The 17,573-nt window shown below is 53.1% G+C and overlaps 1 protein-coding gene across 4 annotated transcripts in view; it reads right to left on the bottom strand.

Annotated features, from left to right (window-relative positions):
* The window catches only part of PKNOX2 (PBX/knotted 1 homeobox 2), a 289,146-nt gene that overhangs the window by 72,424 nt on the left and 199,149 nt on the right, over nt 1-17,573 (bottom strand). For all 4 annotated transcript variants that reach the window (XM_065937335.1, XM_065937338.1, XM_065937336.1 and 1 more), the window contains one exon: nt 12,186-12,294. In XM_065937335.1, coding sequence (XP_065793407.1) covers nt 12,186-12,272 — 87 coding nt within the window. In that variant the 5' untranslated portion in view covers nt 12,273-12,294. The remainder of the gene's footprint in view (nt 1-12,185; nt 12,295-17,573) is intronic.

Here is a 17,573-nt window from a genome sequence, read left to right as displayed (position 1 = left end):
CGTTTGCAGGGCCTAGAATAGCCTAGCACTAATAGATGTTCAACAAATATTTATTGAAATGAATGAGTGACTGATGGTAAATAAATTTGAGACTATAAAAGAAAGATACTGTCTCCTCATCATTTCTTGTTTGGTAGAGATAGTCTTGTCTCTGTTGACTGAGCTGGGGGAGCTTCTCAAACTCAGTGCTAACAGGCTAGAGAAGAACATCATGGTACCTTGAGGCCAGCAAGGTACCACAACTGACTCCTACTGTCTCCTGCTAATAGCTTTTTGACTTAGAGCAAAGCCCTCAGCTCTCCTAAGCTCCTATTTTCTCCTCTGTAAGCAAACCGGTGTCCTTTTAGGATTCACGGGTATTAGGGCTGCAGTCTATGGGGCCACAAACAGTCAGACCCAACTGGGTGATAGAGCATGCACAACAAGGGAGAAAGTAGAAACAAACGCTGTTCTAATCTTCAAAATACAGAAATAAGGTGGAATCAGAAATGCTAAATACTTCTAAACTTCACATTGACTCGGATCATTTTTTTTTCACTCACTAATGCAACTGATTATTTTCCCAATACTTTTTGAGTCCCCACTGGGTACTAGGCACTGGGGTGGCTAGGATGAATGCCTGCTACAATAGTGCCCACTTACTGGGTTTAACATGCTAAAGAGAAGGAGGATGTAGTAGACAGAGATGCTGTAAATGACCTCCCGTGATTTCCTCATGGAAAACGTGGAGACATGGCCTGGTGGACAACTGTGTGGATTATTAGGAAGCTATACCCAAAGGATGATAATGAAAGGAGAGATGTCAGTAGGAGAAAGGCTTCTGGGAAATGCTACATTCTTTCTCCTCGACCCTCTTCCTTAATATTTTAATCAGTGACTTAGAAGAGGTCTGAAAAAAACACTTGACAAATTTATGGGTGACATGAAACCTGGATCCAAACGATTTTTACAGATTTTGGCAATGTACTAATTCTAATAAGATTAATTCTCATCTAATAAGTTGGAATTTAAACTTCTAACACTTTGACCAAAAAAAAAGATCGATAATATAAGTGCAGAACAGGGGAGATGTGGTTTAGCAGCATGCTTCAGTTGACAGCAGGCTCAGTCTATCCGAAGTGTAATGTGTCTGTCAAACTAACAAACCACTCTACTGATGCTCTGTGAGGACCCATGAGCAGAGGTGTGGCTCATGCAGAGCTTCCAGCCCCACACACTAAGCTGAGAGGGTGCATGAAGGTATACTCAGAAGGGAGTGGACCAGGCTGCTGAAGGGATTCTGAGGAATATTTGCAGGCATCTGCAATGCTAAGAAAGATCTGGGGGAATGGGCGGGAGATGGAGGGACATGTGAGACCCCTTTGAACCCCTGAACCAGGGGTTAGATTGTGTAAGTTCTGTACTGTGTGCTCAAAAGTGTCAAACTACAACTGATGCATCAAACCTGCAGAAGATAAAGCACATTTGGGCTCGACCCAAATAGTTGAGTTTCCAAGCCTCTGAGCTCTCCAAGGCTGGGAGGCACTGCCTCCAGGACGTTGCTTCCACTGGCACAGGGGCCAAGCAGAGACTCACCTGGAGATGGTGGAAGCTCCCTAGCTGGCTGGGCTGGCTTAGGTGCTATCTGAAAAAGCACCTTCTTTAAAAAAATTTATGTGTTTAATTTTGGCTGCACTGGGTCTTGCTGTGCGGGGGCTTTCTCTCGTCGCGGCCAGCAGGGGCAGCTCTCTAGTTGTGCGAAGGTTTCCCATTGCGGTGGCTTCTCTTGTTGCGGAGCATGGGCTCTAGGGTGCGGACTCAGTAGTTGTGCTGCCTGGGCTTTCAGTAGTCATGGCACACGGGCTTAGTTGCCCCACGGCACGCGGGATCTTCCCGGACCAGAGACTGAACCCATATCCCCTGCATCGGCAGGCGGATTCCCAACCCCTGGACCATCAGGGAAGCCCCTTCTATTAATAGCGGTGAGAGGCTTGGATGCCATGAGGATGCTTACACCATCACTGCCCACCCCCAGCGATGGCACGTGGCTCCCATTAAATGACCTACAATGTGTAAAAGTGCTTTGGAAACTCTAAAGTTTTTCCCACATGGAGGGTGGTTGTAGTTATTAAACACAAGATTTCCAGAACATGTATCTTGCAAAAAGCAAGGCACGGCTCTTTCGTGAGCAAAATACACGTGGACTGGTGTGCTCTGCTCAGCTTGGTCCTCTAAGGGTGAATTTCCTTGTGTCCTTGAAGGAATCCTAAGGGTCCCCTATGCAGATGAGCTTCTAGGAGCGTGAGGGCTGAGGGGAGGGGCTCCTTTTCCTCTGACCTCCCATTTCTAGGCAGGACTTCAGGGGAAAATGGGGCAGAAAGGCCTGCTGGGGTCTAGAGGAAAGCGTAAATCAAAAGCAGTCATTGCCAGCATCCCAAGAGGCTCTAGGTGAGAGGCTGTTGTTGGGGTTCAGAGAGCCGGGGAGCTGGCCTGAGGAGGACGATGATTCAGATTTATTTAGCTCCTGGGGGTCAGTTCAGCAAACTCGACATTTCCTCCAGGTTTGGAGAATGAGTGTTTATCTCCAAATAGATTTCTTTTTCTAGCCAGAGACACCCATTTCTCAAGAACCAGAGCGCAGAGGGAGAAGCCCATAGCTGTCCCAGGGCCTGGGAGCAGGGGGAAGAGGATGTTGGGTGGTGAGATTTTGGCAGGAGGTTCTGGCCCTAAAAAAGAGAAGCTGTTGGGGGAGACTGCACGGATGGAGGGCAGAGATCCCTTGCTCTGGTCAACAAAGGCCAAATGATAATTTTTCGGGAATTTTGCAAGTTTGATAATCACATTAACAGCTTGACAGTGGCCATGGTGGGAGCAATCACACCATGGAAACTGACAAATGCTGCAAATCAAATCCCTTCCCCAAACCCCACCCTGAGAGCCGGTTGTTAAATATTTACCAGCACATCCCTAACATCAGAGTTTCTCTCCAGGTAAGTTTCTCTTGTTCTGTAGTGAAGAGAGTACACTCTCTGAGGCCACTTGGTATGTCCCCAGCGGGTCCCAGAAGTGGCCACTTCAGCCTAGGAGCCCTCCTCCAAGGAAAGCCCTGGACATCCTACCCAGACAGACTGTGAGCCTTGATTAAGGAAGCAGGGGACTTCCCTGGTGGTTCAGGGGTTAAGAATCCGCCTTCCAATGTAGGGGACGTGGGTTCCATCCCTGGTTGGGGAACTGAGATTCCCACATGCCAAAGGGCAACTAAGCCCATGCGCCACAACTACCAAGACCACGAGCCGAAATGAAAGGTCCCGCACACTTCAACTAAGACCCAACACAGCCAAATAAATAAATATTTTTTTAAAAGAGGAAGAGATCTGGATACAAAGAGCAGATGGGGACGGGTGACAGCATTCTCCAGAGGTCTGCCCGTGGTGAGCTGCACCGCCGAGCCCAGAACCTACACACAGGCTTCCACAGTCCCCATCGCCTCTCCTAGCATCCCACAGGTGTTCTGACTCGCTAGACTCTCCTCTATCAACCAGCTCCGACCCAGCCCTGCGTTGATCTTGGAGCTAAAGGTCCCTGCCCAGATTCTCCATTTGTGACACGGTGAGATGAAAGTTCCTGATGCCCCAGCCCCGATCCTAAAAGACCAAGGGAAGAGTTGGGGGTGTATGCTGTGTGTGTAGGAAGGCAGGAAGGCAGAATCTGGAGGGGCTTAGAGATCCAGCCCCTCAACAGTCTAGTCTGCCACGAATACAGAGGACGCTGGCATGGTTTACGAGGTGCTCCCCTGCCCAATCCAGAGGTGCTCACTGACACCGGAATGGATAAATATACCCAGGGACCTCCCACAGGTGCTTTCTGCAAACCCTGGGCCACCAAGGTCTGCACCTCCCCACCACGACTCAGCCCAGACAGCACTCCTGAGGGGATGCCCCCTCGTCTGACCTGGCAAGATAGGGTTGCCCATCCCACCAGGCCAGGGAAACGTCGTGTTCTGAGAACACAGGCCCGGCCACTCGGGGCCGCTGAGGCTCCAGCCGGGCTGGGTTGGTTTGAGGTTGGGGGTCAGTAGGGCCAGATCTGGCTTCCCAAGTGGCTCAGGGGTAAAGAACACTCCTGCAACGCAGAAGACTTGCAGGAAACCAGGGTTTGATCCCTGGATCGGGAAGATCCCTTCGAGAAGGAAATGGCAACCCACTCTAGTATCCTTTCCTGGAAATCCCCATGGACAGAGGATCTTGGCAGGCTACAGAACATGGGGTTGAAAAGGGTCAGACATGACTAAGTGACTAAAGACAAACAAAAGGTCAGATCTGGTTTCCTGGTAACCTAGATGGAGTCCAAGGACCTGTGAGGTCAGGGCTTGAAGCCATTTAGTAAATATCAGGTTTGGCCTGAGGAGTGGGGAGGCAGAGGGGGTACAATGGATGGTTTTGGGGGGAGGGCACAGCCCACAGGGTGCTCAGGCCTAGACCTGCTCACTGACCCAGCCTCATCTCAGGTATGGCAGCCCTTCCCCACCCTGCCCCCCAGCAGACCCTCCTGGGTGGGGGTGCCCAGATATGGCCCCGCCCCCATGGCTGCCTCAGCAGAAAGGGTCCAAGCTTCCCCGCCTGGTGTCACCCGCCCCACACCAGTCACTCCTGCATGCCATCGATGCTGTGGACATTCTGCCTGAGACACTGGGGCTACAACAGTGAACAGAACAGATGTGTTCCCTGCCCTCCAGGATCCCCCCTTACCACGTGTGAACACACCTCTCTTTCAAGACTCAGCTGGAGGAAGTGTCAGCCCTCTCGGGAAGCCTGTCCCAATTCTCCACATCCCTGTCTAGGTGGAGAAGGAAATGGCAGCCCACTCCAGTATTCTCGCCTGGAAAATCCCATGGACAGAGGAGCCTGGCAGGCTATAGTCCATGAGGTCAAAAAGGGTTGGACATGATTGAGCAACTAAGCCCTGACCAGGTAGCCCCGTCCCCTGCCTCCTCTGCACATAGGGTGATGGACCTTAAACTCCATAACACTTCAGGCCCTCTTCTGTCCGTCTCCCCGAGTGAACTAGAGTCCAGTTTCCATCACCAGCCCTGACTCCCATGGGCTCTTGGCGTGTTTGTGAAATGACTGAATCACTGACTGAATGAGGATATGAGAGCGTGCATGCTCAATCGTGTCTGACTCTTTTGTAACCCTATGAACTGTAGCCCACCAGGCTCCCCATCCATGGAATTTCCCAAGTGAGAATACTGGAGTATTCTTGTAGATTCTTGAAGGATCTTTCTGGGCATCTTCCTGACCCAGCGATCGAACCTGCATCTCCTGCATTGCAAGCTGATTCTTTACTACTGAGCCACCAGGGAAGCCCAGAAAATGAGAGAGTGGTGTGTTAAAAGGCTTAGGGATCCAAAATCAGGAGGTGTCAATCATGGTTCCTCCAAATATGCCCCAACTCAATCAGCTCAAGTAGAGGAAGAGCTGGAGGGCAGGAGGGTAGCCCATTGGGCTCAAACAGGCTCCTGCAACAGCAGGCCTGGGGTACCTGCCTTCTGATCCCAGGACCGACCAGATAGAACAAGCCACAGAAAGAAGTTACTTTGTGGTGTAAAATGGAGGTCTTCAGCAATTAATTAATTTTAAAAGGGTTTGTAGGCAGCGGTTTACAAAATGAAACTTGAAAGTGTTTGCTACCCTGCCTGCACTGCTGAGGTGACTGGACATGTGGCTAGAGGGAGGAAGGCCATGCACTGGGATCCAAGTCTTTCACTTCCCAGCTTCATGTACTTTCACGGGCACTGTCTTCTCCCCATCTTTCCCTCCATCCCTGGAGGACCCTTTGCTTGTATAATGGTTCCACAACAGTGAATTCAATTAGGCCCTTGAGGGTATGTGTGTATGTGTGTGTGTGTGAGGGAGTGTGTTTACAGCTAGAGACACATACTTGATATCCCTACTGTGTTCCCAATAAAAAGGAGAGTAATTAAAGTTCAATCCGGTCTTGTCTACTGGAGACATACAGAGATCAAGTAAAAAAAAAATCAATGTCAGGGTCATGGCCGAAAGCAAGCTGGAAAGCACCATGCTACCCTTCACACCCACACTCTCAGCTGACCTGTGAGGCAGGGAAGGCAGAAGTTATTCCCATTTTACTGATGCAGAAAGGCCCCCAATAAACCATAAGCTCCATTAGGGCAGGGACATGTGTCCCTGGCCCATAGCACAGGGTCTGCAAGACCCATGGAAAGCCCCTGGTACTTATTAAATGGTCGAGTGAATGCCAGAAATAAGATTGAAACTTCTTGTCCAACTTTGTATAATTCATCAGTAGTGGAGTGGGACTGGCCTAGGATTATGAATTCCTACTTTACCACACTGACTTGAGTCAGCTCACTCTTCTTCCTCCAGACCACAAACTCCAAGGACAGCACAGACCTCAGAGCTGTGCTCACCCACCCCCATCCCACTCAGCTCCACAGATATTCGAGCTCCTAGAAGATCAACTGGAAAAGGGGGGTGGGGAGGGAAGGCAGGTTCCAGCTCCCTAGGCCCTCTGCTGACGGATCACCTGTTCCCAGATTTATTTTAAGCTTTGTGTACTTCGGCCATCAACTATTTTTGTCACTGTTGAGAACGCTCATCCTGCTTGCAGGCAAGAGGATAGACAATAAAATATCTGAGGTTTTTTTTTTTTTTGTAAATATAAGAATTCAGGTAGGAAGTTTGTCAAATAAAAACCCTAGATAAGGCCATGAGAGCATGGGTGTCTTCTAGCAAAATCCTGTTGCTAGGCCACTGTCTCCTAAGTGAGACTTAAGGCCCTATGGTTGGACCTGAAGGCTGTTTTCGCCTTTGCCACAATGAGGAATCCAGGCCTGGAGTGAGCTGGAGTTCAGGAACATGTCCTGTTGAAAGACATGGGTGGCCCAAGCAGGCCACGGAGAGAGGTCACTGTCCACAGTGAGAAGAAAGGCCCAGCAGAAAATAAAAAAGAAAGAGAAGAGTCCATTTTGATGAGTCAAAGCAAGGGAAGGCAGGTCGTCCATATGGTCCCTCTGGTACTGGCCCCAGGGGCAGAGGGAGATGTCAATCACAGCCACAGAAGAGGCTTTCAAAGCTGTGGAATTAACTCTAAAGCTGCAGAGTGCCTCACCGGCAGCTGAGCAGAAGGCCCTGCGTGGCAGGGGGCTTCCACCCATAAAGGGATGAGAGGAATGTAAAGTGTGAAAACAACTGAACCCGCTTCTGCCCGGCCCAGCTGCATGGCCTGGATGGAGGAGGGCATTCACAGCCAGGGGCCCTGACCACTTTCCATCCCCCTCCACCTAATGAAACCAGCATGGGGATCCTAATGACTGATCAAAGCCCTTCCAGCTCCCCCAGATATCTGCTCCCCTGGCCCCTGCCCAGAGAGGGCAGGATGCCTGGACAGGGAGGGAAAGAAGTTACTCAGAGGGCAAGAGAGACAGGTCTGGTCTCCCCCAACATAGCTGGCCCAGCCTTAGCCTTTCTGGTGCAGAATGGCGGGGGGGTGGGTAGCATTATCTGGACCCCTCATCTCCCAGCACAGCATCCTGAACACCATTCTCCTGGTTCTGAGGGTGGCAGGAGGATGGAGGGGGCCGGGGAAGGAGTCTCAAGCAAGGGTTTGACTCCCTTCTGAAGTGAGCTTCCCATCCGGGTCCTGAGCTGAGAGTTCTGACTTTGTCCGTCTTGCCTGCCTCTGGTCAATAACGAGGCTGCATCCCTGGTGAATTGCCAGAACTCTTTCAATACCCTCTATCATGACATCACACTATGTAAGCACCTAGATGCCTGCAGAGCAATTGGCTCCTAATCCAAACTGCAAGAGTGCCCCCATCCATTGCCACGGTGCCTAGTGGGTCAGACTGGCCACCGGGATTTCTGCTTTGTACTCAAATGCTCACGCAGCCGACACGCTGGGGACATGCAGAGGAGTACTAAACGCTGAATACACACACACAAATAGACCAGATAAAATATTTGTCTTGCCTATAAGCCAAGGGCAAAGATATTTGTAGAACGGTAGGTATGTGTCTGTGTTTGAGGAAGGGTGGGGGGAGGTTATTGACCGCAGGAGTTTGGGAGGAGGGTGTTATGGTGGAGGGTGGGGAAGCCGCTGCCTCTCCAGTAAAGCTGACAGTTTCCTAAAATTGCTGATGGAGCCACAGAGCAAGAACTCTGGTGGGTGGGTGGTGTTTCCCACGGGGTGTTACAGGAAACGGGAGAACTTGAATGACACTTCAGAGGTGGAAAGAGTGCTTGGATGGAGGGTATGTGCCTGGATGGGTGAGAGGGACGTTGTGCTACCAGGAAAATTCTGGGAGGAAGACTGGACTGGCACTTGCCGGGAAAGGGGGGTAACAGCAGAGAACGTGACTTTGAGGATCCCTTAGGGATCCGTGGGGTGCTGGGGCAGTGGGGTAGGAAACTTCCAGGTGACAGATGAGCAGGCAGAGGCAGAGACGTGAAAGGATGAAGATTGATGTAGGCGCCGAATGGAGGGACCACACGCCTTGTCTGCATCCAGGTGGGTCTCTCTGGAGACAATGTCCTCATTAAACAGTTATCGGAGAATTCCACAGACCTGTGACTTGCCCTACGTCTCGGGGCATAAAAGTGAGAATCTGCATCCAGGACTCAGGTGTTTTCATGCCAGAACTGAGGTACTGGAGGTGGGCAGCAGAGGGCGCTGTGGCTCTGACAGAATTCAACAGGGAGCCACAGGAAGGAGGAAGCAGGCCACAGAAAGGGTCCCAGCGGGTTGTTGCCCTTGTACTCTCTGAACTCGGGTCGGTCTTAAGTGCACGATGAACACAGAGGGACAGTCTTACAAGTAATCACGGGGTTTCCTAGGATGGACGGGAACAGAACTGAGGGGACCAGAAGCTGCTTAACTGTTATACCACTTGGCTTGTGCCCAAATAGCACAGAGCCGTAACCATGAATGTTTCTGGACTAAAATGGGAAGAAGAAGAAAAAAAAGCCTCCCTCATTTTTAATAACTTTATTCCCCAAACTTCAAAAGTGAAATTGCCAAGTTAAGAATTTGCCTTGAAAAAAATTTTTTTTTCCTAATTTATTATAAAGAAGGTCCGGGGCTTGGGAATTTTTTAATGCAGATTCCTAATTTTCCAAAGCGAGATTCTCCTGTGCATTTGAATAGATTATGCTCGGTATTGCTAGCCCTTAGCACAACGGGAACATTATTAAAACGACTGCATGGGTCTCAGAGGACAGGCCCCGCTTTCTCGCTTCCTTTTTCATTTTGGGGACTTTGTAGCAAAGACTGTCCATTTTTGCCCATGGAAGAAACTGGGTTTCTGAAGAGGTGATAAAGAGATGCACTCAGAGGTCTAGGCCTTGAAGAGGCAAGTCATATCGGGTCCAAAGGTAATGAGATTAGACCTGAAGGAATGGAGAAGTGTGGGACCCTTTCCAGAGAGACCCTGTTCTGGAAGTGATACCCTGTGGGCCTGGCCCATGCTATTCGGCTGGGCTTTCCTGAGGACATGGAGTGTCAGAAAGCAGCTGGTTTGCCAGGATGATGAGTGTGATGAGGGCAACGGAGCAGGCTTCTCCTGGGAAGCAAGGCTCAGCCCCTGGCTGCACAAAGGGGAGAAGGCAGGAGGACCAGAGAAAGTTACCCATGCTTGAAAACCCAACATGGAAGTCATGTTTACACGATAGCCACTCTGAGAAGCCCCGAAGAGTGGGGAGAAGGGCCCCCCGAAAGCCAACTGGCCTCAAAGTCTAGCACTCTGGGGAGAGCAGCCCCTCCCTGTGAGTCAGAGACTCCGCCCTGCAGTCTTCACCCACCTCCTCTATCCCACCCGTTCCATCCATGCCCGAAGTTCTCCCTGTGATCGCTCATTCTGGTCAGTTTCCTAGGGAACCAGTTTGGCTCAGGGAGGACCCATGGGAATCTAGCCACAGTCTAGTGGCCTAACCAAGGCCATAAAGACCCCAGGCCTTGGCCTGGTCACTTTACCATGAACACTGAGACTTCATCCCTGGACTTCTGTGGTTACAAGGAGATATGACTTTGCTGTGGAAAATTATTCCTCTGCTGTAAATGTGAGTATTTTTGATGGCGAGATTCCAGTGGCTCCTGGAGAAGAGAGCCTTGGGACAGCCCCCTCATTGGGTTTCTGCTCTGAGGCCTCAGATGGGGGCTGGAGCCTCCCTTTCCCCCTTAAAAGGCTACAGTAGCTTGGTGGTGGCTTCCGGAGGCGGGGGGCTGAGAACTATAGGGCTGCAACCTCACCTCCCTCACCCCCCTCAGCACCTGGGATGGATGACTTCTCAGCTGTACCGTCTACCTCACTCCACCGGGATCAGCATTCCTGAACAACACAGGCCCTTGCTGTGTTAGATCTCCTGCTATTCCTCCACCAAACTCAAACTTCTCCCAGCTGCCTGGGAAGGCAAAACAGGGGGCGGGGCTGGAGGCAGGGAGGCAGCTGGGCCAATCTGGTGCTCCCTGACCTCTCCGCCCAACTTTGGTCTGTCCCTGAATCTTGGGGATGGGGATGGGGGCCCTGGCGCCCATCACCTGCTAAACACAAGCAGTGTCCTGATTGTCATTCCCGGATCCCACTGTGGAGCTTAGAGAGCATCATCCAGCTACAAAAGAAACGGAGCTGATGTTCCTGCCTCTTCATTAATACCCTCAGGTATCAGTACCCATTAGTACCTGGCACGCCCTGAGCAGACGGGGGATGGGTCTGGTCTATGGAGGATGGATGGTGTCTCTCCCCCGTAAGGCCGGTTCAGGCCTCCTTCTATGCTTGGTTCTGACCACAGAGGGAAAGGCCCTGACACAGCTACACACCTGGAGACTTTCAAACAGGGGGACTGTGCAAATGCCAAGCCCAGCCCACAGCCATTCACGGGAAGCTACTGACATGAGCAGAGGGTCGGCTGAAGCCGAGGTCAGGGCAGGGTGAGCCTGGGAAGGAGCACACAGATGACGAGCAGGAGCAGGGGTGGGACACCCACTTGGAGGTCAGCGCTTCCAGGCTTACACAAGGGGAGGAGTCAGAGGTGGTCCTTGTGCTGGACCAAGTGGTCATTTTGTGGGTGGGGGAGGCAGGGTGGACAGGGCAGCCCCACAGAATCACACTAGGCTGGGGTGGCAGGGCCTTGGGACATAAGGCGATGCCCTCTGCACCCGCATCTCTGCATCCTGTCCACGCAGCACACATGTCCCCTGTGGTCAGGAGAAGGGCTGTGTCCGAAATGCTAGTGAGTGAGGGACGGCCACGCAGGGCAAAGGCCAGTGATCAAGACAGAATGGGAATGACGACCTGGCACACAGTAGGGGCTCGCTGCACTTTCGTGAAATGAAGGAAGGAATTCAGTTCAGTTCTAGCTGGCTGCATTTCACATTACAGGGACTCGATCAGTAATAATTGAGAAAACAGGAGAGTGTGAAGGTGGAGCCTCCTGTGAAGACACAGCCTCAGGAACTCTGAGTCTCAAAGAACCCAGCGTGGAAGTGAGGCACACACAGGGGACCAAAGATCTGAAGGGACTGGTCTCAAGGACTTGGGGAGCCCAATGCACAGAAGCTGGGCCAGGTATCCAGAGGATGTGGAGGAGAGAACAGGAACACAGGGCGAGGCCGGTGCCTCCTGCAGGAGGGCGTCTCAGAAGGACTTAGGGCTGCTGTGTCCGAGCTGCGGTTACGGAGACTGGGAACCAGAGGAAAGGATGGGAGGGTGTAGAGAAATAGTCCTGGCCCTTTTCTGGATAGAAACTGAGTGAAGTCCTGGAGAGAAGGGAGATTCCTCCCATAGGCAGGCAGAGACCAGTGAATGAGGGATCTGGTAGAGGGACCCAGATTCAAGGGTTTCCCTAAACACTCAAAGACGACTCGATGTACCTGGAGCTGGGTCTCCCCGAGTGAGGGGTTGGGTGCATCTGTCTGATCTGTGCTCTGAGCGGGAATCGGGGTGGAGGGGCACTGGACCATGAGTAGGTGCTGCACTTTGGGGCGCCGGGTCCTTGATGGAGGCGACAGCTGCCCAGGTGCTTTGCCAAGTGCAAGACTCCTCTCAGGGAGTCTGGGAAGAGAGGCTCCCAGGCTGGGCAGGGGGAGAGCTGAGGGAGGCCTGGCCCTGCCCTGCGCCCCGGGAAGGCCTCCGGGCCCCCCAGCCCCACCCCCGCCGCCTGTCAGTCACTCACCTGCGGGCTGTCCTGGTAGGCTGGGGGCGGGACATTCTGCGTGGCCATCATCGTCAGAGCGGGGGCTGGGGAGGCATGTTGCATCATGGGATGGATTCACATGGGGGACCTGTGCAGGAGAGAGGGGGCCGCACCGTTAATCGCCGAGCGCAGGGCGCCCTGGGGACCGGCCACTGGGTGTGTGCCCAGCCTGGGCCCCGGGGACTGACCAGATACAGCGAAGGCTGGAAGCCCTTGGGGGGCGTGCATGAGAGTTAAGGGGAGAAGCCTAGGGAGGGAGGGGCTTGCCAGTGCAGTTCGGACTTGGAAGAAACAATATTCAAATCACATGTAAAACAACCGGGGCAGCCGGCAGCCCTGCTTTTGTTCTGCACCAGCTCCGGCCTGGTGGGGGCCCGGGAGAGGCGGGAGTCGGGAGGGGGCCTGGGCCATGGCAGCAATGGGGGGGCGGGGGAGGGGGAATTGGAGGCCACGTGGGCACGCCATGGTCAAGGGTTCTTTCCCTTCCCAGGCCTCCCGGAGCCGCCCTATACCCTCAGGGCAGAAACCTCAGCGCTGGTCCTCATCATATACACTTGCCTGACTGTATGACCTCTCCCTGTTCACCTGGGAGGGGGGCCCAGTTCTTGAGGCTCTAGCTTACTGTGTTCCCACTTTGCCTGGCAAAGTAATAAAGCCACTCTTAACTTTTTCTCCATGAAAAATAAAAGAAGCAGCAGCCTCAGTCCTCACAGTTCCAGATTTCCAGATCCCCTCTCCCTGCCCCAGGAGTCTCCCAGCACCACAGTAACCCCGGGGTTGTGCTCACCACACCCCCTAGTGATGGAAAGGGACCTGGGGCGCCGACCCCGCCCCAGCTGGAGGGTGGAGCGGGTAGCCCCAGGTGACCACTTGGAGGCGTTCCAGGAAGGGACAGAGGCAAGGGAACAGGGGCCACAGCCGCATGAACGCGCCTGCACACTCTACTAAGAAGATTTTCCTCACCCTGTGTTCAACTCTGAGTTCAACCGTACATGGGGCCAGAAGAGCCGCGGAGCCAAGGGTCCTCTTACAGAGGAGGAAGCAGAGGCATAGAGGACAGATGTGTGTGTGTGTGTGTGTGTGTGTGTTTAGGGGAGGGGGTGGTGCTTGGGAAGCAAGGTGGAACCAAGATCTCTAGATTCCCCCCAGTGGGGACTGCTCTCCTCTACCACATCCCATCCCCCAAAAGCGAGCTGCCCCCATTGGCCTCGAGGTCTCTTCGTCAATCACTAGGTGGTGCCGTAAGCGGAGACAGCCTGGCTGTACCACCCAAGGAAACAGAATGCTCAGAGAGCTGTTCAGTTGCAGGAGAGGCCCTGAAATATTTAGAGCTGGAAACTACGGCTCATTGCCCAGTACAGGCCTGTCCATCGAGGAACACGGGGGTTCCTGAGAACATCCGCCAAGTGCAGGGCCTGGCCTCCTCCTCGGCAGAGGGCGCTCAGGAGCAGGCGATCTTGGAGAGCGTGACAGTCAGACCCTCCCTCCGCTTCCTCCCTCTCCCTGGGGACCTCAGGGCTCCATCCTCTTCCTCCCTGATGTCCTCCTAACACCCCCTCTGCAAGGCCTTCCAAAATGTTCACATCCCTGAATTCTCCCTACATGGAGTGAGTGAGTGAGTGAGTGAGTGTGTGTGTGTGTATGTATGTCTTGTTGTATTAGTTCTTTTTCAGGAAGAGGAGGAAAGATCAGCTTCGGCTGACCCAAGTCTCCAAACTACAAGGTGTGCTTTGACCCGAAGTTCACATGTGAAAGTCCTGGAAATCCAGACATTCATTCAGCAGAGGTTTATCGAGTCAGCTACATGCGAAGGCCTGGGCTGGGGGTGAGGGGACAGATGAAAAGAGGCAAGGCCTTCTCCCCAGGGAGGGAGGTGATGGAGCAGTGAATCGAGGTTTCCTTGGAGAAGGCAGAGGGAAGGAAGACTTCCTGTGCTGAAAACCCAAGACTGCAGGGAACGCCTCTTGGCCTCACTTAACTTGTACCCCATCCACCCTGGCCTCACTTCTGAGACGGACCGCCAGGTCATCTTTGCAGACAAAGCACCCAAGGTCACCTCATCTCACATGCACTAGGCACTGAGACCCAGGCTCTACTTCTGCAAAGAGGCTCGGAAGGAAGCCCCGAGTGGAGCCTAACTCTGCAGGCAGTGAAACCAATGACTTTTTCATGGCTGGGTCTTGTCCAGAAGGTGAAAAACATCCCAGAAAGGCGAGAGCGGAGTGAAAAGGGTTGGGGGGCAGGGCATAGGATATACAGTCCTTGAGACATCAGAAAGAACCTGAAGAATGAAGACCTCTGAGATATTAAAAGGGGCATGGAATCACTCTTTTTCGGAAAAGCTGGAGGGAATAAAGGAAATACGGGCATTTCAGGGGTGTGCTAGGTTCAGCTTTTCTGGGGACTCTGGCAGATAGGGTAATTTTGGATAGGTCGTACGGGTCCTGAAGGCAGGATCTCTTCCGGGGAGCACCAATCTTAAATGCTCCTTGCCCAGAAAAAGCAAACCTCTGTGGGGCTGTAGGGCCAGCAGCCTCCAGAAGGGGGAGCCTGGGGGCAGAGTTTGGTGGCAGATTTTTCTCCCCTTTTAGGGGTAACTAGTTCCCTCCTGGGCTTCCCAGGTGACTCAGTGGTAAAGAATCTGCTTGCCAATGCAGGAGACATGGGTTTGATCCCTGGGTCAGGAAGATCCCATGGAGGAGGAAATGGCTAACCCACTCCAGGATGGACAGAGGAGCCTGGTGGGCTGCATTTGACTGAGCCCACACACAGTTCCCTTCCACCTCGCGTTTGGGTATATATATATATATATATATATACACACACACCTTATTCCACAGATGAGAAAGTCATCATGAAGGCAAAGCACAAGAAGCTCAAAAGGAGGAAGACTGAGGCTAAAAAGAGGACTCTTTAGTCCGCATTCTTTTGTTCACTGTCCAATGGATGGGAAGTAGGGTCACTTTAGAAATGTTTGCAACAGCTGGTGAACTGCCCTACCTGGGGGTTAAAGAGAGATGGCAAGAGTAGTCTAGGACTTCCCTGGTGGCTCAGATGGTAAAGAATCTGCCTGCAGTGTGGGAGACCTGGTTTCGATCCCTGGGTCAGGAAGATCTGGAGAAGGGAATGGCAATTCATTCCTGTATCCTTGCCTGGAGAATTCCATGGACAGAGGAGCCTGGCAAGCTACAGTCCATGGGATTGCACAGAGTCAGACATAACTGAGCGACTCACACACACACACAAGAGTAGTCTGCACCCAGAAACCAGCACCATCCAGGCTGAGAGGAGATTTTTCCGTCTGGAGCCTGCTGGGCTATGGAGCAGGGTCTAGAGGCCACGGGAACAATCTTCTGAGGACCCAGATGGCCTCTGCCCCTCCTCTCCTCCTCTCTGAGGTCACCACAGGCCACTAGGCCACTGCCCTACTGCCCTCTGGGGGCTTCTCCTGCAAAAAACAGGAGGCCTTTTCATCGCGGGCTTGTTTCCTTCCCTACGTGCTCAAGCACAGAGCCTCTGTAACCTGACTCTGGGGGAGACCGGGAGCCCACCACCGCATCCGGAAGCTCTAGCTTTTCTTCACCCGCACAGGTGCCCCTTCGTCCCACCAGCTGGGCTTGGGGTACAGAGGGTCCACAGGGGAGCATCCCGGAGAGGAATGTGGGGGGGGGGTCTGACTTCTCTTGGCCGAGGCTCCACAGCGGGGGTGTGGGGGAACTCCTTGAGCCATCACTGGGTGCCAAGCCCTTTGGGGAACCCCACCTTTCTGGTGCTTTGTTTGGGAGGCTGGAGGGCGCAGAGGCCTCGGAGTATTTGTTTGTGGCCAGCTGCCGGGAGGCTGCTCTGCTCTGTCCAGAGGCCCCAGCCCTCTGTCACCGGACACCAGGGCTCTGGAGGGACACAGCCAAGACTGCAAATGGAGGACACACGAGGAATAGTTTACCACCAAGACGTTCCCCACATCACAGGATTGTTTTCAACACTGAGCACCTTTATTAAGGGGCAGCTAGGAAGGAAAAAAAAAAAAACAAACCAACCCTAATGCAACACTCAACCCCACAGTGATATCCAGGAAGAAATCATTTGCCACTGATATTATCATCCGAGGGAGCTAAAAGTGCCATTTTACAGAGCTTGGGGCCCGAGGGAGGCTGTGCGCACAGGCTGGGGGTGGCTGAGGGACGTGGAGGACACCCCTTAGGAATTAGGGAGGAGCAGCCCGGGAGCACTCCCTCTGCCTCCTCAGCTCCAGCTCCCCAGCCCCACGAGGTGAGGCTCGACTGTGGCCCAAACTCCAGCTTGTTGACAAACAGACTGAGAAAAAAGACCCAAGCTTGTTAGGAAGGAGCTCATTAGGACTTGTTGACAAGAAACCTATTAGACCAATTAACATTCCATTAACGGCCGGGGGGCACCAAGGGGTTAACGCTGCCCAGCAGTAATTGGGCTGGGGTGCCTGGGTTGGGGGCTCAGGGCCTTAAGGATGAGAAACTAAGTCTAATTGGGAAGTCTCCGGCCAGCCGGCCCCACAGCATCAGGAGCAAGCTCCCTGACCCCAGCTGACCCTCCCCTGGAGGGCCTGAGGTGGGAGAGGGGCAAAAAGAACTGGCTTCCCTGTGCTCCCCACTGTCCCCCCCACCACCGACTGGAGGCTGGGTAGGTAGCTGGCACAGGACGGGGTGGGGAGATGTTTCCACCCTCTGGGACACCTACCCTTCTTCCCTCCATTCCTGTAAACCCCCTGGACCAGGGGAAGGGTTCTCTATTAGCCCTGGGAAGTAACTCTCCTCTTTTGGAGAGCTTTTCAGTAATATTGCCCTCTCTTACAGAACCTCTTTGGAGAAGCTAGGATCTTTGAGAGCCCAGGGCCCGAAGAGGGGTGGGGAGGGGTGGGAGGGAGCTCTGGCCCTGCCCCCTTTCCGCCCCCCCACCCCCACCCCCCATCACCCTCCCTCCCTCCCTGTTCCCATCTTCCCTCCCTCCTTCTCTCCCTCCACATAAAGGCATCAAAGAGGCAGCACTGAGGCGCCCCCTGGCCCAGGAGCCCTCCTCTTCTGTCCCCCCACACCCTGGTAGTATTTTACCATTTTCCTTTCCCTGCTCCAAGAAGAGGCTGTGGAAGTCTGGGCCTCCATTTCCTCATCTGTAAATCCCCAAAGATCAGATGGAGGCTGAGCTTAGGGTCAGAAAAGTCTGGGTTCCACACCCAACTCTGCCACTCTCTGTGACTGCAGGAGTCCCTTTCCCTCTCGGTCTGCAAAATGAGGGAATTCACTAGAATATTCCCAAAGCCTCTGCCCAGGGTTAGCACACCACACAAGCTTTGCTGAATAGAATGGAAACAGTTGAAGCCGGTAGCTTCGTTCT

The sequence above is a fragment of the Muntiacus reevesi genome, chromosome 5 (genome assembly GCF_963930625.1).
Source record: "Muntiacus reevesi chromosome 5, mMunRee1.1, whole genome shotgun sequence".
NCBI lineage: Eukaryota > Metazoa > Chordata > Mammalia > Artiodactyla > Cervidae > Muntiacus > Muntiacus reevesi.
This window is presented reverse-complemented; position numbering and strand designations above follow the sequence as displayed.